The sequence below is a fragment of the Chrysemys picta genome, chromosome 1 (assembly GCF_011386835.1).
Source record: "Chrysemys picta bellii isolate R12L10 chromosome 1, ASM1138683v2, whole genome shotgun sequence".
NCBI classification, from domain to species: Eukaryota; Metazoa; Chordata; order Testudines; family Emydidae; genus Chrysemys; species Chrysemys picta.
Window position 1 is genome coordinate 28117069 of NC_088791.1, and position 27130 is coordinate 28144198.

At 41.8% G+C, this 27130-nt stretch overlaps 1 protein-coding gene across 10 annotated transcripts in view; it reads left to right on the plus strand.

Annotated features, from left to right (window-relative positions):
• Positions 1-25949, plus strand: part of PUS7 (pseudouridine synthase 7) — a 45722-nt gene extending 19773 nt beyond the window's left edge. For 5 of the 10 annotated variants that reach the window (XM_005292374.4, XM_042848603.2, XM_005292372.5 and 2 more), the window contains 12 exons: positions 968-985; positions 3779-3890; positions 5926-6003; positions 15684-15812; positions 16131-16256; positions 16587-16648; positions 18117-18277; positions 19188-19314; positions 19556-19657; positions 19755-19884; positions 23740-23831; positions 24941-25949. In XM_005292374.4, coding sequence (XP_005292431.1) covers positions 968-985; positions 3779-3890; positions 5926-6003; positions 15684-15812; positions 16131-16256; positions 16587-16648; positions 18117-18277; positions 19188-19314; positions 19556-19657; positions 19755-19884; positions 23740-23831; positions 24941-25077 — 1274 coding nt within the window. In that variant the 3' untranslated portion in view covers positions 25078-25949. The remainder of the gene's footprint in view (positions 1-967; positions 986-3778; positions 3891-5925; positions 6004-15683; positions 15813-16130; positions 16257-16586; positions 16649-18116; positions 18278-19187; positions 19315-19555; positions 19658-19754; positions 19885-23739; positions 23832-24940) is intronic. The other 5 variants (XM_065554039.1, XM_065554022.1, XM_065554043.1 and 2 more) reach the window with 1 other exon arrangement.
• The last annotated feature ends 1181 nt before the right edge of the window (positions 25950-27130 follow it).

The window sequence follows — 27130 nt, forward strand, 5'->3', positions numbered from 1 at the left end:
TCAAGTTAATCCTATGGTTGCATGCTTTGTGCATGGAGTATGCATACTTAGAAGTACAAAAAGTAATCTCCAAACAAATCTTGTTCTCCTTTGGGTTATAATGGTCTTCCTCAGTTTGCCCTGCTGATGTTTATGTTCCTTAACCGTTGTTACAACAAGGTACATGTATTAAGTTGAACAAGTATAACTAAAAGGTACCTTACAAATAGGATTGGTAGATTTTAACTGGCGTCCATTTAAAAAAAAAAAAAAAGTATTTCTTTAGAGGAAAAATCTTTTCTGGATAACTTCATACGATGCAGTAGGACTTAATGTGTATTAAACTTAGTTTCTTAGGCCCTGATCCCACAAACATACTTACATATGTAAGTTCAGTGACTACCCATGTGCAAAATATTACTCAACATGCATAAATGCTTGCAGAATGGGGATACTGGACTATAGGCTCTTTGGGACATGGACTATATCTAAATCTTGCATATGTGCAGTGACTAACACATGGGGGACTTAATCCTGAATGTGGTCAGTGGGCAAGAAACACTTGAAATATTTAATAATCTATTCTTACATGAGAAACATGATGAGGTATGCTTGTGGGGATAAGGGTTACAAGAATGTTTTCTAACTCACTAAATTGCAAGTGCTTTTGTATGTGTGGTATTTAGAGGACTTCAGGCATGGACTTATTACCTCAGTAACTTGTTGGCAGTGCTGTCCATCATTGTCCATGGTGAAGTTTGTTGTACCTCTGATTGAAACTTTCCGTATATTTACTGTTTGCCTCTGCACGATTCCATCGCATAACCATCTAAATCACTGTCACCAACCACATAATTGTTGGATGCTATAGAAGTCTACAGCATAAACAATCATAACCATAAACCTGCATGTTCACCTCTAAAACCCTTCAATAGTCTAAAAATTAAACACTGCTCTTTTGTGCTCTTTATGCTATACATTGGGACAGAGGTCAGAACTGCAACAGGTAAGATATGTTGGTATTTCATGGTGGTAAAATGAAATGCCAACCATTCAGACACACTAAATAGTGAAGGCATTGGCCAAACTAACAAGAATTAAATATAAAATCTATGTATAAGCAACGTTAAGTTTTGACAGAAAGTGACGAGGCTGGCGCTGCACCCTTCACACATGCAGTTATAGGCTTCTGTCTTGCAAGTCAGTTGGTGTGGACCCAGTAGTCCACCCACATGGAATGGCTTGCAAGGTCAGGACCAGGGCTGGATTAAGGCATAGGGATGATGGGTGAGATCCTGGCCTCATTGAAATCAATGGTGAAACTCTCCTTGGCGTCAGTAAGGCAGGATTTCACTTCATAGTTCTATGTTTAGAATCCCAATTCCCAGAGTCATGTGAGTTTTACATCAGGATCTAAGATTCATGGGTTTTAGCCCTTGTGGTTGCAATAAAAAGCTTGAAAACATAAATCAAGAATAAGTGATGCAGCAATGTCTGCCTGAATGTGCAGATAGCCTGAAGCAATACCTCTGAGAGGTATGAATTGTCTTATTCATCTCAATGGGGCGTTGACTCCAAGACCCATTGATCTGGGAGGCTGTGACAACACCACCCCAGCAGAGGACTGTATGTGTAGCAGGAGAAAGAGAGTGGAGGCAGCTCCACCCACCTATCAAAGTAGAGAGACACTGGCTGTGGGGGTAAGTATTGTGGGCTCTGGTACCATCCCTGCTTCTCTGGCAGGGGAAAGAGGGACTCCAGCCACCACCTCTCTTAAGTGGGATGGATGGGACCATGGCACGGACATGGGGTTGTAGTAGCAGATGGCATGGTGTGTGCCTAGGTTCCTGGGTTGCCTTACTTTAGTTTTGATCAGAGCTGGTGTTTTTGAAAGAAATCCAAATGAAAGTGTAAAATTGAGCAATCGATGCATTGTGAAGAAACTTTCAACTTGGAAATGATTCTCCCTGTGAATCACTTTATTTGTTTTTTCCCCTTGCCCTATTTTAATGACAGAAATTTTTGTGCAAGCTTTGTTCTTTAAACCTAATTTGCTACTTTAAAGTTATAATTTGTACAAGAGTAAATTGAGATCACAGTTGATGGATGACTTCAGAAGGAGAATAAGTAGGAGCCAGTGAACTCCTAACAAAAAGACTGTGGACCATATCGTTAATATTATGAACAATTTTTTGGTTTCAGTGGAGACTTCGCTTAAACATTGATGGCCAGTACAGTCCATGGTTTGCATACAAATGTTCCTGGTATTTTTTTTTCCCAAGGGAGATAGAGACAACTCTGCTTGTGTTCTCTCTGAATATTGTAGTACTCCATATGAGGAGTTATTTTTCAGTGAGGAGTTAGGGCTGATGATATTGCTTCCTTAAAAAGAAACACCAACTCTTCTTTCTGGCTTTAGTAATTTTTTATCAAAAAAAAAAAAAATCCATATTTTAAACTGAGGCCTTCCCTACAGGAGATAAGTATATTTCAGTATAACCTAAAATGTTAATTTAAACAAAGATTATTATTATTATTATTTATTATCTTCCTCCCCACATGTGGACACCCTTATACTGGAATAAGAGTACTTTTTTAATTTAGCTTTTGTTGCCTGGGAAGGGGTTTAAGATCAAATGAAAAAGACACTTTTATACGAGAGTGTCCACATGGTGGTTTTATATGTGTAAAACTTTCTCATTTAGACAAGCTGTTAGTTTTTAGTATTTAATTTCCTTATGTGCCTTTATTAAAAAAACAACCTCAAAGGGCCTGTTCCTACTCCCACTGAAGTCAATTGCCATACTCTTGTTGGCCTCTCTAGGAGAAGGATTGGGCCTACAATGATAGATGATTATGCAATGCATATTTATCTTCGAAAATGTTACTGTGCAGTAATGACTTTTTAATATTTTGACAGTCTTGTTTCCCTTTCTATGAAACCAAAAGTGATTAAACAATATAATGAACCATATTTTAGACTAGAGACACATTACATAACTTGAAAATACCCAAGGTGAGCTTGACTTATTCATTAATTTAGAAAATTGTCCCAAATTTAACTCCCTTGTGAGACTTTGTTACCAAACTTCATCTCAAAGTGAATTCTTACCAATTATAAAGCCCTTAAAATTTGTATATGTTATAACCCAAGCTCTAGTGTTGCATGCACAATGCTGTAGAAATAAATAATACATTATTAATGCAATCCTTAAAATAACATAGTTTGCTTTTTTGTGAAGAATATAAAGGGCTTGCTTGATCCAATGACCAGTGGAGTCTTCCCATTTGGTTCAGCAAGCATTGCATCAAACCCAAAATGCTGGATGTTGTTCAAAGTGAAGTCACGGGTAAAACTTGGATTTACTTCAGTCGGAATGAGATTGGGGCTGTGGCAACAAATAAACCACTGGGAAAATATTCCAACAGGAGGACACTTTCTTTTGTCATGCAACTCCTGGTAATGTTTGTGTAAGTCACATGGCTAAAATCTTTTATTGCAGTATAAATTTACACCACAGTGGATCTGCAGAAAGTGCATTTTTTCATACTTCATAACTGCCAGAGAAAAAAGGTGGGTGAGGTAATCTTTTACTGGACCAACTTTTTCCATTCAGTACTTTTATTTTCTTAAGAAAGAAGCAGATGGAAGCTAATTGAAGTCATTGAGAGTCACATGTTTGTTTGAAAATGGAAACTACTGTGGCAAGTAAATGAACCCTGTTTGCAAAAGAGAATAACAACTGATAACATAGTTTACAAATTGTCCTTTTGTATGTCTTAACTCTTTGTTTTAAAGATCCAAGAAAACATTCATGGCCAAAATCTAGGGGAAGCTACTGCCACTTTGTATTATACAAGGAAAACAAGGATACAATGGATGCTATTAATGTACTATCAAAATTTTTAAGGTAAGAATATTACTTGGTTGCTTTCAGACACAATAAAAACAACTAAATATTTAATGTAAACATTCTGCTTTAAAATCCTTATGCCAAAACCACACAGGAAATGTATTATCACAATATATTTAGTAACTGCAAAATATTTTTGTTTTAGAAGGTCAAATTTGAAATGCTTCTCTATGTTAAGAAAATAGTTCTAAATAATCAAAAATGGCATACTTTCAGGCATGCTTTCAGGCCTGGTCTTCACTGAGGGAAAGATGTGTGTTTGACCTCCTAACTTGTGTGAAGACTACAAACTGTCTTGTATTCACTAGGATTTCAACTTGAGTTGGTGTATTCTTAACTGAAGTTAAGTATGCACTTTTATTCTCAGGACTTGTTTATACTTGAAACAGTACAGCGGCCCAGTTGCAGTGCTGCAGCTGCATTGCTGTGGCACTTGAGTGTAGACGCTACCTAGCCCAATGGGAGAGGTTCTCCCATTGGTGTAGGTAATCCACCTTCCTGAGCGGCAGTAGCTAGGTCGATGGAACAATTCTTCGGTTGATTTAGCACTGTCCACGCCAGGGTTAGATCGGCTTAACTATTTTTCACACTCCTGAGTGATGTAGCTGGGTCTACCTAACTTTTTAGTGTAGACCAAGCCCCAGTGAAGACCAGGCCATGCAGCATATCTTTTACTTTAAGGATTTTAAATGTGCAGTTGTCCAAACATACAGTGGATGTACTTAAAAATATTGTTGTGGTCATTCATATGCAAATCAGTTCTTATAGCCACTGCATTTGGTGCAGTTAGTTCAGATTAAGGTAGGGTGTAAACTTTAAAACACAATAGCTCCATGTGTAGACAAGCTGTAACTGATCTTCCTTTCTTTGTCCTGTCCTAATCATTGTAACTCCTTTTTCTCTGAAAGGTAGGTGGTGACAAGTCTCCCTTTGCTTGCTGTGAGGGATTCGCCAGTCACATAAGCCTTGGCTTTCTGCCTTTCTTTGTGGCCAAGCAAGTCTTTGTGTTTTTTGTCCTCCCACCCCCATCAGTGATACTATTCACTAGTTGTTTTATAAGTGTGAGTTCACAATCTAAGTTTATGAATGTTTGGCTCTGAGAAATCAGTACCACTGTGGTGAAGGTGGTACTTGTATTTGAAAAACAGGATGCCTGGGAACATACTACTCTAGCGGTTCATGCAGAGCTTGATAAAGAATATGCATGTAAAGGCAATAGTGCTACCACCTGGTACGCACAAGTGGGATAGCAGGGAATCTACTGACAGCAGCATTTCTCTTATTCTGCATGGAGTGCAAAGGAAAATGATAATGTTGAGAGGGAAAGAAACAGTTACGGAAACGGAACAATATTGAAGTGCACCGACTACATCTTACATGAGTATGTGTTCAGTATACAGATAGCTGCACATAGAGATAAATGCACTATTTGAATTTCACACAGAAAAATAGGCATGCACTGAGGGTTTTTTTAAATAGCGATTGATTGTTGTGCATTATTCCATTGAATTTTTTTACTTTATACACCCCCCCCCCCAATTATTCAAAGTAAAAGTGACAATAACAGTCATAAAGGAGTCCACTTGCGTATAGGCAGTAAAGTAGAATCTTAGCGTTACGAACACTAGAGTTTCAAACTGACAGGTCAATCAGACAGCAGGCAGACCCACACCCACATCCCCCAAATACTGTACAGTACTGTGTTAAATGTAAACGACAAAAAAAAAAAAAAAGGGAAAGTTTAAGAAAAGATTTGACAAGGCAAGGAAACTGTTTCTGTGCTTGTTTAATTTAAATTAAGATGGTTAAAAGCAGCAGCAAAGCTGTATTAAGTCAATGTTAAGTTGTAAACTTTTGAAAGAACAACCTTAACGTTTTGTTCAGAGTTACAAACATTTCAGAGTTATGAACAACCTCCATTCCCGAGTGTTCGTGACTCTGAGATTCTACCGTATTTGCTAACAAAATTATATGGTAACTTTCCTTCAGTATAAAATCTAAAATTTTCATAACTGTTTTTGTTTTTTTTAAGAGTTAAGCCAAATATATTTTCCTACATGGGGACCAAAGATAAAAGAGCTATTACAGTTCAAGAGATTGCTGTTCTTAGGTAAGTGAAAATATGTTGCAAGTAAATTCTTATAACAAGGTAACTTGGCTGTCTTAATAAACATTTAAGAATCTTGTAGCACACGTAAAACATGTTGGTTTATTAAATATCGTATGTGCACTCTTTATTTTGTTCATCAATAGCATGGACTTTGTTTAAGGTAGATTAGCTTTACAAGGAGAAAACACTATTGCATGTTAAACAGAAGTTGCAGAGTCAGGTCCTGATTCAGCAATGCACTTAACCATGTGCTCTAGTCACTTTACCGAATCAGGACCACAGTCACTAAACGTTAATGTTGTTGATACTATGGAACCCTTTTATTTCACGAAGAGTTATACAGTAACTGTTTATCTTGTAAAACCGGTGGTACTCAGGCTACAGCTTTTGAGTGATATGTAGGTTGCATGGGGTCCATTGGTCTGACTGGAGCTGCACCTGATCGGAGACACAGTGAACAGAGAGTTGATCACAGGACTGCTCCCATGCTATATTACCCTTGCAAGATATCAGAAGGATGCTGAGTGGTGGTGTGGGACCCACCTATCTGTTGTTAATGTGATCCACCCTGTCACTGGGATCCCATCTTCTTCCCTCCCCATCCAATTCCCTCTGAGCATTCAGGAAGGAGAACCAGAACTGCTCCTTGCTCCAAGGTGAAGAAAGAATGAGGAGGAACAGCTCCTTCCTTGATTAAATGGTAAAAACTTTAACACCGAGGTAAGGTTGCTGGTAACCGCTTGTGCCCTTCCAGAACATTAAGTTTGGCAAAACTCCTGAAAACCAGGAAATACAGTGTTGGGGTAAATGCCACATAACCTTAACTGTGCCCCACGCTGGAGCTGGCAATAGCTACTGGGAATTACTGTGTTAGTCGTAGCCATAGCTGTACTGAATGGTGGAGGAGGTAGGTGGGACAGTTTGGTCTCTGATATCAGAAGATCTGGGTCTGAGCCCCTCCCTCTTTCCACAGTGTATTATCAAAGGAAAGAGGCTCATGTGTACCTGAGGCTCTAGTCCGCATCATTTCGATACAGAATTGCGTAGGTGGTGTCAGTAGCAGGGCACTACAGCCTGCTTGCTATGGGTATTGCTAGTAATGAGGTGGGAGATGAGAGCAGTCTATCATTAAATTCACAGGTAGGGGAAAGTCTAGGTTTAGGTGATATGCTGCGCAGAGGACAGAGTTAAGGTTACATGGGCATTTACCTTAACTCCGTGTGTGCTGGGTTTTCAGAAGTTAGAGCTTGACTGGATTCACGTTCTGGGAGGGCATGAGTTATCTCCGGCAACCTTATCTCTGCATTAACAAAGTGTTTTGGTTGTTTAATTATTATTATTATTTTTTTTACCATTTAATTTGCCCCTCTCTCCCCCACTCCCCCCCCCCCTTTTTTCTTTTGGAACAGAAGAGAAGTGTTAGTAGTTAATGATTGTTTAGATAGTTGTAGCGTAGACATAGTAGTGAGAACTACATCATTTTCAGTGGCACAGCTACACTGCTGTAGTGCTTTTGGTGAAGATGCTCTATGCTGACAGGAGAGAACTCTTCTGACAGCTTAATAACCCCTGCCTCCGTGAGAGGTGGTAGCTATGTTGGTGGGAGAAACTATCTATACTGGCACTTAGGTCAGTATAACTTACTATCTCTGCAGATTTTAGAGCACTTAGAATCTAGTTTTAAACAGGAAGCTGGTCTTAACCTTCACTATAGCCGAGCTGGTGTTCTGCTGTAATGTACTCCCAGAAGTAACCTAGGAGGGAGAGATGCAATTGGATGGAGTCTCCGAAAATCACAAAACAATGGTGCGGTTCTTTGGCATTGCATTGTAATATTGCATCAAAAAATGAAGATGTACCACAATATAGCAGCCTTGTGTGGATACATTTATTACAATGCAACATTTGGAGACCATGTCATGACTGTTTTGTGGCTTTTTGCAACCCCATTCAATAACTGTGGGACTCTTAAATTTAAACTAGAGGTTCCCAAACTGATCTCTGTAGAGAAGACCAATTATGTTATTCAGCTGTTACAATTTGGTATGTATACACGTGTTCATATATATACACACACACACAACTGAACAGAGTACACCATACAATCTGGTTAAATGAGATTACCTGCTTGAGGGTGCAGATAAATAATTTGTGGGTCCATCTGATGAACCCCACACTTTAAAGAACAAGTGCATGAACTGATGATCATACATATTCTAGATTGAGTCCTGAGAGATCCCTAGAGCCTGTTGATCCTGCACTGAAGTGAGATGGTGTTTCTTTGGGACCAATTGTTAAATGTTCTAGTAAATTACCTTTGACAAGTTATTTTGTGTGCAATGGTGAAAGGTGGCGATAACTTGCACATTGAGGGCTGTTGATGAATAAGCACCCAGGATGAAACTCCCCATAGAAAGAATTAAAGGGCTTATCTTTATACTACATTAGTTCTGCTGGTATAGCTGTACCAGCAAAGCCCCCTAGTGGAGATGCATCTTATAATGACTTTTTGCCAGTATAAGACGTGTCTCCCTAGGGGGCTTTTTGCCAGAATAGCTATGTTGTTTACAAGTCTGATTAGTTCTGTCGGAGAGACTATTCTTGTACTTTAAGGGTGTGTTCGACCGCTTAGCTCAGAACGACATGCAGCGTCCAGGGTGCCTTCATCCTCTACCCCTCATTGACTGAGCAGGGGACCTGGAACAAGACTTCACATCACAGGAAGTAATGACCAGACTTACAAAGACCAAAACCACAGCCCCTGGAAAAGATGGCATTCGCTATAACATCCTGAAAAAACGAGACCCCAATTCTGCCGTACCCCAAGCTTCTGGGAGAAATCTATGATGTTGCTCGTTTACAAGAAAGGTGAGTGAGACGAGCCCAGCAACTGGAGACCCATCTCTCTCTATTTCACCATGTACAAACTGTATGCCAGCTGCCTCGTGGCTAGGATCATAGACTGGTTTGTGAATGGAGGAGACATCAGCTCCATCCAGAAAGGCTTCATGTTGTGCGAAGGTTGTTACGAACACAACTTTGTCCTTCAGACTCTCATCCACACAGCCAGGAGGGCACGGAAGCAATGTGCCATAGTGTGGCTTGACCTGGCTAATGCTTTTGGATTGATGCCTCACCAGCACATTTTTGCCATGCTGCAAGAGTTCGGGATGCCTGAAAACTTTCTCCAGCTGATCTGAGAACTTTCTGAAGGCTGCACCACCACCACCCGCTCCATGGAAGGAGAGACATCTGAAATTCCTATCCATAGTGTCGTGAAGCAAGGTTGTCCCATCAGCCCCATCGTTTTCAACTTAGCCATGCAGCTGCTCATTCGAGCCATCTCCAGCAGTTTAGCCAGTTTCGACCTGTATGGCAACAGCGTGAATATCCTGGCCTACGCAGACAATCTGGTCCTGATCGCAGACAACCTGGAGTGTCTCCAACAAATGCTCAACATCACCAGCCAGGCTGTCAACTCGATGGGACTCCGCTTCAATGCTAGGAAGTGTGCAACCCTGCATATCGATGGCAGTAGAAGGGACTCGGTCCAGATGATGCCTTTTCAGATCAAGGATGAACCTATGATCTTCCTCAAGGATGGGCAAGCATACCAACATCTCGGCATGCCCACGGGTTTCCATATCCAGCAGACACCTGAGGATACTATTGCGGAGATCCTATGAGATGTGGCCAGGATCAACTCCTCCCTACTGGCACCATGGCAGAAGATCAACGCCTTGAACACCTTCCTGATCCCCTGTATCTCATTCGTCCTGAGGGAATCTGCTGTGGTGAAGGTACCTCTGAACAAGGCAGACAGCATCACCAGGCAGCTAGTGAAGAAGTGGATGTTTCTTCCCCAGAGAGCCAGCAATGAACTGGTGTACATCTCGCACAGGCAGGGCAGCGCCAACGTTCCTGGTATGGTGATCTGTGCGACATTGAAGTGATCACTTCTGATGTGCCCGGACGTCTTGGTGAGGAACATTGCAGAAACTGCCATGCTGGATGTCATCAAGAAGCGAATCGTCAGGACCCCCTTCAATCAAGATGTCGCCACCTACCTGAGCAGCTCATTGGAAGGCAAATTTGAAAGAGTCCGGGGAGATTTTGCTTCGCTCTGGACTCGTGCCCACAATGCTATGCGACAACTGGAGAAGCGTATCTGCTGCTGCTGGACGTGGTGCAAGGAATGCCAGGAGCTGGGAGTCCTTGTGCCACAGGTGAAGAATGCAGAGCACGCAATCCTCACTCCGAAAGCTAGAACCACGCTGGAGAGGACCCTGAAGGATCCCATCTGCAGCCAATACGTGGAAAACCTGAAACATAAGCCAAACCTTTGAAAAAGGCTTTGAAAATTCATGGCGATCATGGGAGGTCCCGGATGACTGGAAAAAGGCTAATGTAGTGCCCATCTTTAAAAAAAAAGGAAGGAGGAGGATCCGGGGAACTATAGGCCAGTCAGCCTCACCTCAGTCCCTGGAAAAATCATGGAGCAGGTCCTCAAGGAATCAATTCTGAAGCACTTAGAGGAGAGGAAAGTGATCAGGAACAGTCAGCATGGATTCACCAAGGGCAAGTCATGCCTGACTAACCTAATTGCCTTCTAAGACGAGATAACTGGGTCTTTGGATGAGGGGAAAGCAGTGGATGTGTTATACCTTGACTTTAGCAAAGCTTTTGATTTATTCTTGCCGGCAAGTTAAAGAAGTATGGGCTGGATGAATGGACTATAAGGTGGATAGAAAGCTGGCTAAATCGTCAGGCTCAACAGGTAGTGATCAATGGCTCCATGACTAGTTGGCAGCCGGTATCAAGCGGAGTGCCCCAAGGGTTGGCCCTGGGACTGGTTTTGTTCAATATCTTCATTAATGAGCTGGAGGATGGCGTGGATTGCACCCTCAGCAAGTTTGCAGATGACACTAAACTGCGAGGAGTGGTAGATACACTGGAGGGTAGGGATAGGATACAGAGGGACCTAGACAAATTAGAGCAGTGGTCCCCAATCTTTTCCATTTGGCAGGCGCCGGACGACGAGCCACTGAGGACTGTGGCTGGCGGACAAGCATCCGCCGAAATGCCACTGAGAAGCGGCAACGTCAAGAGGCGCTGCTGCCAAAATGCCTCTGAGAAGCAGTGTCATCAAGAGGCATCGCCGCTGAAATGCCGCCGAAAATGCCTTTTAATGACACTGCTTCTCGGCGGCATTTTGGCGGCGATGCCTCTTGACATTGCCGCTTCTCGGCGGCATTTCGGCGGATGCTAGTCTTCCAGCCAGTATGCGGGCGCACATAGATGCCCTGGCGGGCGCCATGGTGCCCACAGGCACCGCGTTGTGGACCACTGAATTAGAGGATTGGGCCAAAAGAAATCTGATGAGGTTCAACAAGGACAAGTGCAGAGTCCTGCACTTAGGACGGAAGAATCCCATGCACTGCTACAGACTAGGGGCCGAATGGCTAGGCAGCAGTTCTGTAGAAAAGGACCTCGGGGTTACAGTGGACGAGAAGCTGGATATGAGTCGACAGTGTGCCCTTGTTGCCAAGAAGGCTAACGGAATTTTGGGCTGTATAAGTAGGGGCATTGCCAGCAGATCGAGGGACGTGATCATTCCCCTCTATTCGACATTGGTGAGGCCTCATCTGGAGTACTGTGTTCTGAGGGCAACAAAAATGATTAGGGGGTTGGAGCACATGACTTATGAGGAGAGGCTGAGGGAACTGGGATTGTTTTGTCTGCAGAAGAGAAGAATGAGGGGGGATTTGATAGCTGCTTTCAACTACCTGAAAGGGGGTTCCAAAGAGGATGGATCTAGACTGTTCTCAGTGGTACCAGATGACAGAACAAGGAGTAATGGTCTCAAGTTGCAGTGTGGGAGGTTTAGGTTGGATATTAGGAAAAACTTTTTCACTAGGAGGGTGGTGAAGCACTGGAATGAGTTACCTAGGGAGGTGGTGTAATCTCCTTCCTTCGAGGTTTTTAAGGTCAGGCTTGACAAAGCCCTGGCTGGGATGATTTAGTTGGGGATTGGTCCTGCTTTGAGCTGGGGGTGGGGGGAGGTGTTGGACTAGGTGACCTCCTGAGATCCCTTCCAACCCTGATATTCTATGATTCCAAGGCATTCATGGTGATGTGCAACTGGGACGCCAGCAACCACTTCCTCACCAGGGGCAGCTTCACCTGATTTGCCGACTGGAGGTTCATCTACAGGACCCGGCTCAACTGCGTTCCACTGAACAGTGCTGTCGGCCACGGGAATCGGGACAAGTGATGCAGGAAGTGTAGCTATGCCAATGAGACAGTACTCCATGTCTTGTGTAGCTGCAAGCCCCATTCCAGAGCCTGGCAGCTGCGACATAACGCCATCCAAGATCAGCTAGTCAGAGGCATCCCGCCACCCGTAGGGAAAGTGGCTGTGAGCTGTGCCATCCCTGGAATGGACAGTCAACTGCGACCGGACATGGTCATCACCAACGCGGACCAGAAGAAGATCATGATAGTGGATGTCACAGTGCCTTTAGGGAACAGAACCCTGGCCTTCCGTGACCCCCAAGCTTGAAAGGTGGAGAAATATGCCCCCTCTGTCCAAAACCTTGAGAGCCAAGGGTTACCAGGTTCAGACACACGCACTGATCGTTGGAGCTCTGGGCTCATGGGACCCCGGTAACAACTGGGTGTTGAGAGAATGCGGAATTGGTCAGCGCTACACTCAGCTGATGTGGCAACTCATGGCTATCAGGTGGTCAAGGGACATCTACATAGAACACATCACCGGACATTGGCAATACTGGGAGAGATGAGCTGGAGTGCCAATGAGAAGCACAGTCAGGAAAGTATCTGAAATACTTTCCTCATGGATTGTATTTTTTTAAATGGACACCCTACCCTAAATTCTCAATTACTGAGGGACAATCTTCACTCATTGCTATATTTGCTTTCTACAACCAACTCTCTATATAACTTGTCATGAGTAATGTACCGGACTACTTGGATGCTAATATCTAAACTGTATTATTAAATTTATTTATCTAAATTTGGGTTATTGCTGATTATGCATTATATGTATCTTATGACTTTTAAAACAAAATTTGTATCTATGGATAATCTAAGCACTATACCCAGATGTACAGACACTCCTTTCTTAACCTGTGTACTATATAATTTTTTTAACATTAGCTTTAATAAATTTTTTAATTCCTCCACCCCCACTCCTAACCAACATAGTTATGCCAGCAAAACTCTGTAGTGTAGACCTGGCCAAAGATGCACTCACATTTGTCTGCACTTAAAGCTTGGAGGTTCCTTTTGTTGCAGAGCATCTGCACAAAAGGAGGGTGGGTGTCCAGCCCCGGGTTGCCGTTCCAGGGTATGTGCGATTTTGGGCAAGGGATTTCTCAGGTGTAAAACTTGGGAGGAAAAGGGGCACATAGTTTGTTGAGCAGTCAGACTGGAATGGAAGCTTTGAGAGAGACAGAAACACTAGACCAGGCGTGGGCAAACTTTTTGGCCCAAGGGCCACATCTGGGTATGGAAATTTTATGGCGGGCCATGAATGCTCACAAAATTGGGGGTTGAGGTGCGAGAGGGGTGAGGGCTCCGGCTGGGGGTGTAGGCTCTGGGATGGGGCCAGAAATGAGGAGTTCAGGGTATGGGAGGGAGCTCTGGGCTGGGGCAGAGGGTTGGGGTGCGGGCTCGGGGGGGGGGGAGGGGGCTGGGGATAAAGGGTTTGGGGTGCAGGAGGATGCTCCGGGCTGGGACTGAGGGGTTTGGAGGGATGGAGGGGGATTAGGGCTGGGGTAGGGGGTTGGGGTGCAGGCTCCGAGTGGCACTTGGAAGCAGCAGCATGTCCCCCCTCTGGCTCCTACGCGGAGGTGTGGCCAGACAGCTCTGCGTGCTGCCCTATCCGCAGGCGTCGTCCCTGCAGCTCCCATTGGCTGCAGTTCCTGGCCAATGGAAGCTGCGGGAGCGGCACTTGGGGTGGGGGCAGCATGTGTAGCTCCCTGGCTGCTGCTGCGCATAGGAGCCGGAGGGGGGACATGCCGCTGCTTCCGGGAGCCGCGTGGAACCATGGCAAACAAGCCCCGGACCCTGCTCCTCGGCGGGAGATCGAGGGCCGCATTAAAACGTCTGAAGGGCCAGATGTGGTCCCTGGGCCGTAGTTTGACCACCCCTGCACTAGACAGTTGCTTCTGTAGCAGGGCAGAAGAGCTAGATTTTAAAAAGCAGAGTACAGAAATATGATTAATTGATGTCTTCCTTCTAGGATTCTTTGTTTTCTTGCTTCTGTCTTGTAACCACAAATTATTCACTTCTCCAGTTAGACTGAACATTTCTCAATACCAGTTAAATTTCTTGTAAAGAGACAAGTAAAAGGTGGGATTGACATCCGGGGGTGGGGGATGTGCTTAGCTTGCTGCTCAAGTAAAGGCATATACAATGCCTGTAACCATTAGTGGGATCGGCATGCTTGATTCTCAGTTCAGTACACTGAAATCTCTAAGGATTCCTAGATCCACCCACTCCGTCATGCTTTCTGTAAGTGTTTGAAAACAGTTTTGTCCCATCTGTACTAGCAGCTTAATCATTTTCAAACACAGGTTCAGGGGGATAGCATTTTTATTCACAGCATTTTTCCGCAGTGGTCAGATCCCTTGTGACCTAAACCTGAGTTCTGCCTTAGAAGGTGTAAAACTTTGTCCTATAGTGCTTATGTGCTCTGTTCACAAAGCATTCTGTAGCATCTGTAAGGGTTTGTCTTCACTGCAGAGCTAAGTTTGGTGTCATCCTGAACCCCACTTCCATCCACACACACAGCTCCCTCATTCAAGTTTAGTGGTGTTTTCAGTCCCCGACTACCTGGCTTGTTGTGGGCTGTGGGTCAGCGGTTCCCAAACTGGATAATGACCCCAGATGGAGTCTTGGCAATCCCTAGTGTGCGGAGGATGCCATTTTTCTCTGCATAGCATGACCTTGCATGTTACAGTGCATGTGAGGTCACGATGCATGGAGGGACGCCATTTTGCTCTATAAAATGGCATCCTTTGCACAGTATGACCTTGCATGCACCATAAGTATGAGGTCATGCAGTGCAGAGGACAAAATGGTGTCCTCCATGCTAGGATGCTTGAAGGAAATAATTAATCAAAATGGGGTCATGCTTGCAAAAATTTTGGGAACTCCGGCTGTAGCCTCAGGCTTTCAAGCTGGTAACAAGCTGACTTTGCTGTGAGGATTTAGGCTAAATCATTCATGCTGATAATACCTTCCCACATTTCCCCTGCCCCCTTGTGTACTTAGAAGAACAGACAAGTTCTCCCACAATTCCATGGGAAAGGGAAGGGCATGAATGAGCATGGGGCAACCATAACTTTGTATTAACATTTTTTGCCAATCAATCTTCCAACATAGAACCCAGGAAACTTGTTGTTGATATAGATTTGTCAGTAATGGATTAGTTTTCTTGTGAGGATGGGGCTTGAGAATAATGTGCCCTATCCTTTTAGATGATTCATGTAGAATATTTTTGGAGCCAATATACAAAAAGCAGAGAAACTAAGGGAATTATACTCTCTTTCTTATAATAGTGTTTTAGCTTGAAACTCTGGCCTCTCCATAAATACTTATCTATGAGCTTTTCTGAGAGTAGCTTGGTCACTTTTTTTCCCCTTTCTTTTTAGAATCACTGCACAAAGACTTGCTCATTTGAACAAATGTTTGATGAACTTTAAGTTGGGAAATTTTAGTTACAAGAACCATCCGCTGAAATTGGGAGAACTGCAAGGGAACCATTTCACAGTTGTTCTCAGGTAAAATGCTGCTATATGCCAGGACTTTGCCATTGATGGGCTTCTTAATCAAGTCAGAGTTTTTCAGCTATAAAGTAGGGAGAATACCAGGGGATCTGAGACTATTTTTCTACTACTCTGAAACTTTTCTCAATTAAGCTGTGGGGGAGGGAACTTGCTGGATTTAGAAATGCAGTATACAATGTATGTTGACTTTTAACACTGATAATGACTGCTTTCAGGAGCACAAGAGTACAAGTTCGAACTGATCTGATGGCTGTAATTTGAGATGGTTTTACTGTTGAGTGGATTTTTAAAAATAATTTTGTATGTTATTAGAAATATAACAGGAACTGATGATCAAGTACAGCAAGCAATGCACTCTCTCAGGGAAATTGGATTTATTAATTATTATGGAATGCAAAGATTTGGAACCACGGCTGTTCCTACATATCAAGTTGGAAGGTATGGGTTTTTTTAATAATTGATGATTTTATTGTGTATACTAAAGAATCATATTTTGAAATTTGTATTTTAGCATGTTACATCTGCGTATGTTTTTTTAATTTTATTTTTTTCTCTCTGTAAAGTTTGTCATGATATTGTGTGTCAAATTTAACATTAGCATCAGGAACAGAATCTATGTAAGCAGCAGTAGCAGTTGTCTTGCACAATATTGGCTGTAGATGAAATGTAACATTTACAGAATATTTTGGTTTTCGGGGAACTTAAATATATCCCTAAAACCTGTTCCTGTTTTAATAATAGCTAATACATTTTTCTGTTTCATTTTAGAGCTATTCTACAAAACAACTGGAATGAAGTAATGGATTTAATATTAAAACCACGGCCTGGAGGTAGGTTCTAAGAAACACTTTACACATAATTGAACAGAACAGTATTTATGGAGAGAAGTTGAACTTTTTTAAATTGAAGTACATATGGATATTCACATTTTTGCATACGGTAAACGTTGTCAGTAGTGGAACTGTCCTTTCTGTTTAAAATCTTTCAGCGAGCTCTTAACAACAAACCATTGTTCATTGCCTGGATCACCCCCTCCTGTAGTAAAAAAGCAACCGGAAGGGGACTTGTTGTCTGAGTATCTTGGTGGGGATTTCTTTGTAGAGATTCCCTGAATATCTTGTTGTGAGTTGTGCAGGATTACCTTTCCCATGGAAAAACTACCCCACAACCTGAACCTCTGCATCAGCTCTGCCTTTAGCAGTCTCCCATCTGCCACTCCCTGGCAGCACAACTCCGCTTGGGCTGAAAAGAGCTGCAAAAAAGTTAACTCAGCCTGGGGCGGCTATATCTTGACTTTAGTGACTTGACTTTTTGATACTGTCTCGCATGACCTTCTCATAAACAAACTAGGGAAATGCAACCTAGATGGAGCTACTATAAGGTGGGTGCATAATTGGTTGGAAAATCGTTCCCAGAGAGTAGTTATCAGTGGTTTACAGTCATGCTGGAAGGGAGGTTTAGGTTGGATATTAGGAAAAACTTCCTAACTGTCAGGGTGGTTAAGCACTGGAATAAATTGCCTAGGGAGGTTGTGGAATCTCCATCATTGGAGATTTTTAAGAGCAGGTTAGACAAACACCTGTCAGGGATGGTCTAGATAATACTTAGTCCTGCCATGAGTGCAGGGGACTGGACTAGATGACCTCTCGAGTCCTATGATTCTGTGCTCAAAAGGGCATCTTCCATTTTAGCCACAGAATGCATATTAGAAGGTATCAAGTATCAGGGGGTAGCCGTGTTAGTCTGTATCTACAAAAACAACGAGGAGTCTGGTGGCACCTTAAAGACTAACAGATTTATTTGGGCATAAGCTTTTGCAGGTAAAAACCTCACTTCTTCATCTTTTTGCATCTGAAGAAGTGAGTTTTTTACACACAAAAGCTTATGCCCAAATAAATCTGTTAGTCTTTAAGGTGCCACCAGACTCCTTTGTTGTTTTATTAGAAGGGAGTAAACATTAGGTTGTATAGGTGGATTTATGTACCAACAACCCTATTGAACAGGAATATATTTTAAATGTACTTTAACCCTTTATATTTACATGTTTGTACGTTTGCTTTAAATTAGCCATGTCATGAGTCCTGTACTCCTACTACATTTTAAAGACAGGTTAACAAATGAGTCAGCTGTTCCAGTAGAGAATCTAGAAGACTTTGGCTCTTTTTTTTTTTTTTAAATAACTTTCACTAAGACATAAGCACACTAGTTGCACTGAGATTTTCAGCTACATTAATATTTTAAATCAACTTGAATTTTTTGTTTTGCAGTTAAACTGTTAATCTTAAATTACTGTTACAGCTGAGAAAGGATATTTAGTTAAATGCAGAGAAGAGTGGGCAAAGACTAAAGATCCAGCTGCAGCCCTCAAAAAACTGCCTGTAAAAAGGTGTGTGGAAGGACAACTTCTACGTGGACTTTCAAAGTATGGACTGAAGAATATAGTCTCTGCATTTGGCATAGTGAGTGTAAAAAGGTTGAGTTTTTTTGTCTGTGTGTGTTTTGTTTTTGTGGTGTCAGTACATTTTAAATGGACTATGTATAAACCTCTTAAATCCATCCATTCCTCTCCTCTGTGTTCCCTTGAAGTACTGTCCACATTGTTTACTGAGGGGTCCAGACTCAAAATGATGTGTAATGAATGACTTGGGTGTTTCCTATTAATGCACATTGATGGAAGAACAGAATTCTAAATGTAGTTGCATGCTAATATGGAAGCTGTATGGTTATTAAACTCATCTGAATTATATAGGTATCTGTGACTTGTGTGTAAGATTTAAGATCAGCTTTTCTTTGTTCCTTTAGAGAATCAAATCAAATTAACAGTGAGGGTAATTAGCCGTTGGAATAGGTTGACAAGGTATATGATAGAATTGCCATCACTTTGAAGTCTTGATTTAAAAAGATAAAATTGGATCTTTTCCGAAAATAGTTTTATTTCAGCCTCGGATTACTGGGCTTGACACAGGAATTACTTAGTGAAATTTCATGGTTTGTGTTATGCAGGATGTCAGACTGAATGGTCTTATCAGTGCCTTAAGACCTACACATCTATGAAAAATAATTAAGTACTGCTTTAGAATTGAAAATGGGACTCGTTTCTACATCAACAAAACACTTGGCAAACTGTTACACAAAATGAAAATATGAGCTTTTTGTATTGAGTGGATAATGCATACTTTTTTTTTCTCTTTCTTTCCAAGTAAATTCCTCTCAAAATAAGACCAGGAGTGTAGCATACAAACCAAACATCTGCATGTTAACTCTGTGACTGGAAAAATGACTTGTTTCAGTGTTTATCCATTAAGTGTGGCTGAGTGGTGAAAGTAACTAAAGACACCTATTATTCAGTTAAACATTTTTCACCTACAGATACCAAGGAATAATCGTTTGATGTATATTCATAGCTATCAGAGTTATATATGGAATAACATGGTGAGCAAGAGAATAGAAGAATATGGACTTAAAGCTGTATCGGGAGACCTTGTACTTAAAGGAGGTAAAATAAACTTCAAATTCTCTTTGCATGATTTCTTTTTAAACTTTAAAGATTGTTACACCTTTCTTTAGGTAAATTGTGTCAGTAAATGAAGATACAACACAACATTTGCTTCATTCATCTATAGTCAGATATGTTTAAATCAAGAACTTTATTTTTAAATTCAGTTAACAGTAGATGCCTGTGACAGAAAAATGTCATTTACCTATGTATTTTAAATAGAAATCTGTTTGAATTGTAGGGACAGCTGTTCATATTGAAGAAGCAGATGTTGATGATTATACTATCCATGATATAGTGATGCCATTACCTGGGTTTGATGTTATATATCCAAAGCATAAAAGTAAGTCTTTTTTTAATTTGCACAGTCACTTAAAACTTAATCTGAACTAAGATTTTAAGTAGCTTTAATTTTTTTTAAATATTTCCTTTTCTTGTAGTCGGTGATGCCTACAAGGAAATGTTAGCTGCTGACAACCTTGATATCAGCAACATGAGACATAAAATTCGAGATTATTCATTATCTGGAGCATATAGAAAAATCATAATTCGCCCCCAGAATGTCAGATGGTAAGTAATAGTATACAGCTAAATTCCCTGTAAGCTGTGCAGCAGCCTATTTAGTACCGCGCAGGCGCTCAGGGAACCCGCCCCGGGACCAGCTGGGAGAGGGGTGCCCCTCCCCCAGCCCCAAGCTAGCCCGGCCTGCGGTGGCTGGGGTGGCCCAGACCTGCTGTGGCCAGGGCACCCCAGCCTGGACTGGAGAGGGCTGGGGGAGGGGCACCTATCCTGCAGCCCCAGCCCTGGAGCTGCTGCAGCAGGGAGAGGCACCTCTCCCCCCCACAGCCCAGGTGCTACTGAGGGGAGAGCAAGCTGGGGGGAGTTCTCTCTCCCCACAGGAGCACCCCCCTGCACCCCAAACGCCACCTCAGAGCCCACACCCCCAGCCGGAGCCCTCACACCCCTGCACCCCAACTCTCTTCCTCAGCCCTGAGCCTCTCCTCCCTTGCCCCACCCCAGAGCCTGCACCCGCAGCCAGGGCCCTCCCCCCATCCCCCCCCAACCCTCTACCTGAGCCCCCTCCCACACTCCAAACCCGTTGGCCCCATGCTCGCAACATGTAATTTGTTATGGGCACCAATATGAAGGTCGTGTGTCACGCATCACCTCCATATTGGTGCACATAAAATTTATTCTGCAGATGGGTGGGAAAAATTACAGGGAACACTGGATACAGTGAAATTTATTTGGAAATAATAGGATGTCTCCAGAATACATACAGGAGAGCTGGCGAGCAGTGGTCTCATGTGTAGCTAGGCCATGATCGATACTAGTTTGTAGGCATGAGCAGTAAATACAGATCTTTGTACCAAACACACTATGCACAGACCAGTAAGGCATAGGCCTCACTGCTTCACTGGTCCCCTGGCTCTGATCTGCTGTGGAGCACTGTGTACTAACACTCGAGATACTGTGGATTCTTCTTTGAGTGATGGTCCCCACTGTATTCCACTGAGGGTTATGCGCATCCCCCTACACACAGCATAAATGCAGAGGTGAAAGTAAGCCGGTCCAGTCCAGTGTACCGGTAAGAGCCAGTACGCTGTGCCGGACTGGACCAGCTTCTGCGGCGGTGATTTCAAGGGCCCGGTGCTCCGTCCGCAGCAGCGGGAGCTCTGGGCCCTTTAAATCCCCGCCCGAGCCCAGCTGCCGGAGCTCCGGCGGGGATTTAAAGGCCCTGGGGCTCCCAGCCACAGTCGGAGCCCCAGGGTCTTTAAATCTTGAGAGGCCCCGCCTCTTCCGGTTGAGGCCACGCCCCTGCTCAGGACTCCGGCCGTACCGTTAAGTCCTTTAAGTTACTTTCACCCCTGCATAAATGTGACATTTCCCACTGTACTTCAAGCCTAGGATGCCCACAGGAAGGTAGACAAGCAGGATTTGGTCCTGATACATTTTAGCAAGCGACTCTTTTTGCATCTTCAGTCAAGCAATTAAAATAAAATACAATGTTCTGAATATGAGAAAAGTAAAATTATTGACCAGGAATGTGACTATTTTAGACTTGCCCTAGATAATCTGTAGACAGTAAATCATGTAGATTAATATTTGCAACCAAAAAAACCTGGTGTGTGTGTGGGGGGTGGGGGTGAGGGGGCGATTTTTGTTTTTTAATCTGAGCAATTTATTTTGAGGAAAAGTTAGTCTCAACCTCTTTCTTAGATTGGCATATGAACAAAAAGTATATGAAAGGTTCAGTTGTTTACACATTATTATTAATTATGGTTTATCTATTAAATCCCTATTATTGTAGCATGTGCAGACCAGAACCAGGATCAGTGCCCTCTTATGCTAGGTACTATACAAAACAGGCAGACATGATCTCTGAAGAGCTTCTGGTCTAAGAGGATGAGAACTATAAGCAGGGTTTGGGATGGGGGCAATTAAAAGATTGTTTTTCAGTGTAGCCATTATACACGACTTCCTATGATGTGCTGGAGAGGAAAAATGGAGTATGTACTTAAACCAGCCATGAAGAAGTTCAGATACTTCTGATTGTTGTAGAATTCTATTTTTCTTTTAGTTGGCATAGTTCTTTCCATCCACTAATAACCATGTTTATTGTGTAATTAGAAATCTTGACAAAACCTACAAAGAAAAAACCTGTGATGTGGAGAGAAACTTCACCAACTAGCATATGTGTTTGCATTAAATCTTTTGTCTGTGTCCATCAGTGGTAGGTTTTATTCACAAAAACCAACTTGTGTTTTATCAGAAAATCCACCTCTCTCATGTGGTATCTCTCTTTAATCTAGATATAAAAAACTTGTAATTGTTGAGTATGACATTCTGGGGTCCAATCTAGACCAGTGAGCGACTGTCACCTTAGCCCTGCAACCTGGGGTGCCTCACAATGCTTTGCTGCTGTAGCTCCCAATCTGGGCCACTTACAAACAGCCAAACAGCATGCAGATCACAGTCTGAGTCTCTCTGTGTAGCTGCAGCCTGCCCGCACACTCCAGTCTCACACTAGTTACCACCAGCCTTGGTTACCACTCGCAGGGTGACCCCAACACACTCCCAGTCCCAAATTCCCCCCCCCACCCCCCAATTGGTGTCCTGCACTGTTCAGCCCTCTCCTAGACAGTTTTAGGTCCGTTGCCCCTCTAAGGGGATCAAGATCAAACTCCAATATTAAATGGAGTTACCCACACAATTTAGTTTAAATACAACACTGGATTCGTTTTGATTTAAAGAATACAAAATTTATTTAACTACAAAGAGAAAGTTTTAAGTGAGTACAAATATAAGGCATTAGAGTCAGAAATGGTTACAAGAGAAATAAGCATATAATGTTTTCTAGTAACTAAAACGTAACAAACTAGACTTGGTTCAAGGTGAAATCCCTTACCACATGTTCCCAGTAACATTGCTGACCAAATTCTCAGGCCAAGATCTGCTCCCAGTGTCAAAAAGCTGTTTCTTTTGTCATCTTAGGTGAAAGTGGGAGAGATACCTTGGGCTGTTTTTTTGCCCATCAGTTTTTTAGGCCTTGGCTACACGGCAATTCACAGCGCTGCACTTGCTGCGCTCAGGGGTGTGAAAAAACACCCCCCCGAGCGCAGCGAGTGCAGCGCTGTAAAGCGCCAGTGTAATCAGCGCCTGCAGCGCTGTATGCTCGCTCGCAGCGCTGCAAGCTATTCCCATCGGAGAGGTGGAGTACTTGCAGCGCTGTGAATCCGCGAGTGTAGCCAAGGCCATAGTCTAGTTCCCCTTTGAAATGCATTGTCTTGAGGAAAGTTCATTCATGCTGTGAGGACAAAGACAAGGAGTCTCATGGTGAAAGAGGTTCCATGCTATTGTTTGCTAAAATGCAGATCAGTTTGTTGCTCTCCCACTTTCCAAAGTATAGCCACTTGACAGGTGATTGCCCATCAACTTTGATGACACCTGGTTTGAGGTGTCAGCTTGTCTTTTGTCTTTGAAAAAAGAAGAACAGGAGTACTTGTGGCACCTTAGAGACTAACAAATTTATTAGAGCATAAGCTCCAAGTGGGCTGTAGTCCACAAAAGCTTATGCTCTAATAAATTTGTTAGTCTCTAAGGTGCCACAAGTACTCCTGTTCTTCTTTTTGCGGATACAGACTAACACGGCTGTTACTCTGAATTTTGTCTTTGAGAAACTGGTTCACTCTGACTTGTCTGGTAAACATATTTCAGACCTAATTTCAATTTGTTTATAACTTTACATATAATGTTGCTATGCACATTTCATCATGATATTATTGACCAGTGAGTTATTAGTTTTCAAATACCACCTCATAATATTTTGTACAAAGATTATTACAATAGTGTATAGGTTGTGAATAAGGGGTGCATTCGGTCACACTGAGTATTTTAAAAAACTTCATCCTGTGTTTCATAAAGGGAGGTGGTTGCATATGATGATCCTAGAATTCCATTATTTAATACGGATTTGGATAAGCTGGAAGGAAAACCACCACCTATTCTTGCTACAGGTAAGAGTAAAAAATTTTCTGCAGGTGTTTATACACTGTAAACAATAAAGTTTGACCTAACTACTGCTTTGATGTTGTAACTGCTACACATCACACATATTGAATGTAAAAATAAATAAAAAGGTTACATTTGACAAAACATCAAGCTAAAATGTTCAAAAGGATGTGCTTAAAATTAGGCTCCTATATAAGAAGTGGGCTGTAGTCCACGAAAGCTTATGCTCTAATAAATTTGTTAGTCTCTAAGGTGCCACAAGTACTCCTGTTCTTCTTTTTGCTCCTATATAAGTAACCTGATTTTTCAAAAGTGCAAGCTTTTGCTCAGCAGATCATATTGACTACATTATACTCTGTGTCTAGCTGTCTACAGAATCAAATGAGCATATTTAAGTGCTTCACTGAAGAGGGACAGACATAGGCCATAATTCAGCAAAGCACTTGACCATGTGCTTGACTTCAAGCATGTGAATATTCACCTTCAACTTCATTGGGACTACTTATGTGTTTAATTGAAGTTCAGTGGGAGACTGATGTTTTAAGTGCATGCTTTAGTGTTTTGCTTAACTGGGGCTAAAATTACAACTGAGAAAATATTTAAAATAGGATTGATGACATGTTAGCAGAACAGCATCAGAAATATTATTTGTTAAAACTGGTATTAGTAAGTGTAATATTTGTTTCTAGGAGAATTAGTATAGCTTAAAATTTTAAGAACTTTTAACATGTCAGGATTGTGTGATGGAAACTTTTGAATAAAGTACACAGCCAACTATAACATATAGGCCTTACTACTTTACAATCCAGGGTTGTAGGAGGAGAGGAAGGCAGTCTTAAAATATCGAATTTTTGTGTGACTAAAAGGTTTTTTTTTTTTTAAATAAAATTTGCTACATAAATAGTGAAACTTTACTTTTCCCATTATGGGCAAACTCCATATCTCACATCTGACACATATGTGAAAGTTGTAGCATGAATTGACATTTCACATTTCCATGGTTGATAAATTAATTTTTGATTTCTTTAATTGTGTGAGCCCTTCAGCCCAATTTAAATAATGCCCAGAGGAGGTATACTACATGTACCAATTAATCTTTTTCTTTATGTAATAGAAGGTAAATTCAAGGCCTTGAAGATGGAATTCTCTCTTCCTCCATCCACTTATGCTACCATGGCAATTAGAGAAGTGCTAAAAATGGACACAAGCATAAAAAAACAGACACAACTGAATACTATATGGCTACGCTGAACAAATGGTCTAAAGTCATGTAAAGATTTTAAGATGTAAAAGTGTTTTCATATTTACTTGTTCTGTGCAAACCCTAGTTTTGATTTTGAAGATTTGTAGTAAAAGATTTGTATTTTTTTAAGTTGTTTTTATTAGCTTCAATGATTATATGCAAAATGGTGTTAGTAAAAATAATAAAAATATTTGATTGGGTTTTTTTAAATGATCTTAGTAAATAAGGTGGAAAACCACATCTTAAGAAAAAATGGGCTTAGGACAGCAATTCCAGATCTTCAGTAATTGCCTTTCCAGAAGTACAGTGAGTATTCAACATGCTTTCATGAATTCAGCACAGGATAAAATTTCTTGCAAGTGTGCTCACATTACAGATCAGGAATGCTAATTAGAGTAAGTTAGGCGATGAATATTTATATTAAAGGAGTACATTTATGTCGCCTTAGAAGGCCAATAGCTTTTGCACTGATGTGGTAGAGGATTCTATTGGCAGAATTTTTCATGCCTTTTATGTGATATAAACATGTACATCTGTTTTTATTAGTTGAACTGTACATTTTATTATGAAAATGTTTATGTGCATTTTCCCCATCTTTACTATTGCCTGTACCAAAGAACAGGTAATGAAAACAAGTTAACCAAAAAGCCCAGATGAGAGCTTGTATCAACAACTAACTCCTTTGCACCAGCATATTTAGTGTTTCCATTGCTGGCAATGGATGAGCAAGGTCAATCTGTATCATGGCATGAAAGGATTAAAAAGCCATTCGAAAACAATTGACAGCAGTTAGGTTGCATTTTGACTTTATAATTTCTAAAACCAAACAAATAAGAAACCTGTTTGTGCTGCTTGTGTTAATAAATTATGTTAAATATGAGACACTTTGCACTGTCATTTTTATAAAAAATTGAATAGGGTTTTGCATACCAACAATATGAAAATTTCAGTATCTCACTTTTAGAAAATAGGCAGTGTTGCCACCCACATATCCCAAACGAACCTGCTTCAATACAGAAATAAAAACCCCTCTGATCACAAACCTCTAGTTATCACCTACCACCTGCCACTGGAATCCATATGGGGTATCATTAAAGAAATATTTCCTGAACTGCCTCTTCTGGCCTTCAAATAACCCCCTAACCTCTCCAAGCTCATCATCAGAAACAAGCTCCCCACAAATCAGGATACACCAACTCAAAAGCACTAGACCCTAACAGAGCAACAGATTCAAACCCTGCAGACATATCTCCACTGCTACAATGGTCAACATCCTCCACAACACACCTTTCAAGATCTATGGGTCCTACATATGCCTGTCACAACATGGGGTGTACCTCATCCTTTGCACTAAATGCCCTAATAGAAATATGTAGGTCAGTGGGTTTCAACCGATTGGGTGACATATGCAGCCGTTTTATGTGGGCCCCATCCATGCCATCAATATGCTACCTGTATGGCCCTGAGGATGTCACATGGGCTGCAGCTGTGTGCTGATTGGGCCACAAGCAGCCCATGGGCCTTGGGTTGAGAACCACTGATGTAGGTGAAATGAGAAAATCACTACGCTCTTGAATGAAGTCAAACAAGAAAATGATAAAGACAAAAACACCACATCACCTGTAGGTGAACACTTTTCACAAAAAAATCACTCTATATCTCACCTATCAGTCCTCACCTCAAAGGAAACCTGCACAAGACACTCAAAAGATAAGCCTGAGAGCTTAAAGTCATAATTTTGCTAGACAGTAAAAATCATGGACTGAATAGAGACACGAGTTAGGAATAGAATCAACTAAGTCTCTGTCCTCTGATGCTATGCAATATTTCAATTGCTTTCAATTGGCCATTCTTGTATGTAGGGGGAGTACTTTACCTTAATGCTGTTTTCCAGTTTTGTTGAGTTATACAGTTACAGGTTTACAATGCAAACACTCAATATACATTTATACCCTGGGTTATAGAGATTATAAATTAGATTAATATATGCAGCATCCTACAAGCATTTTATAAAGTCTAAACAGCATCTGAGGATGGTAACACATGAGTAAACAAGCCTGT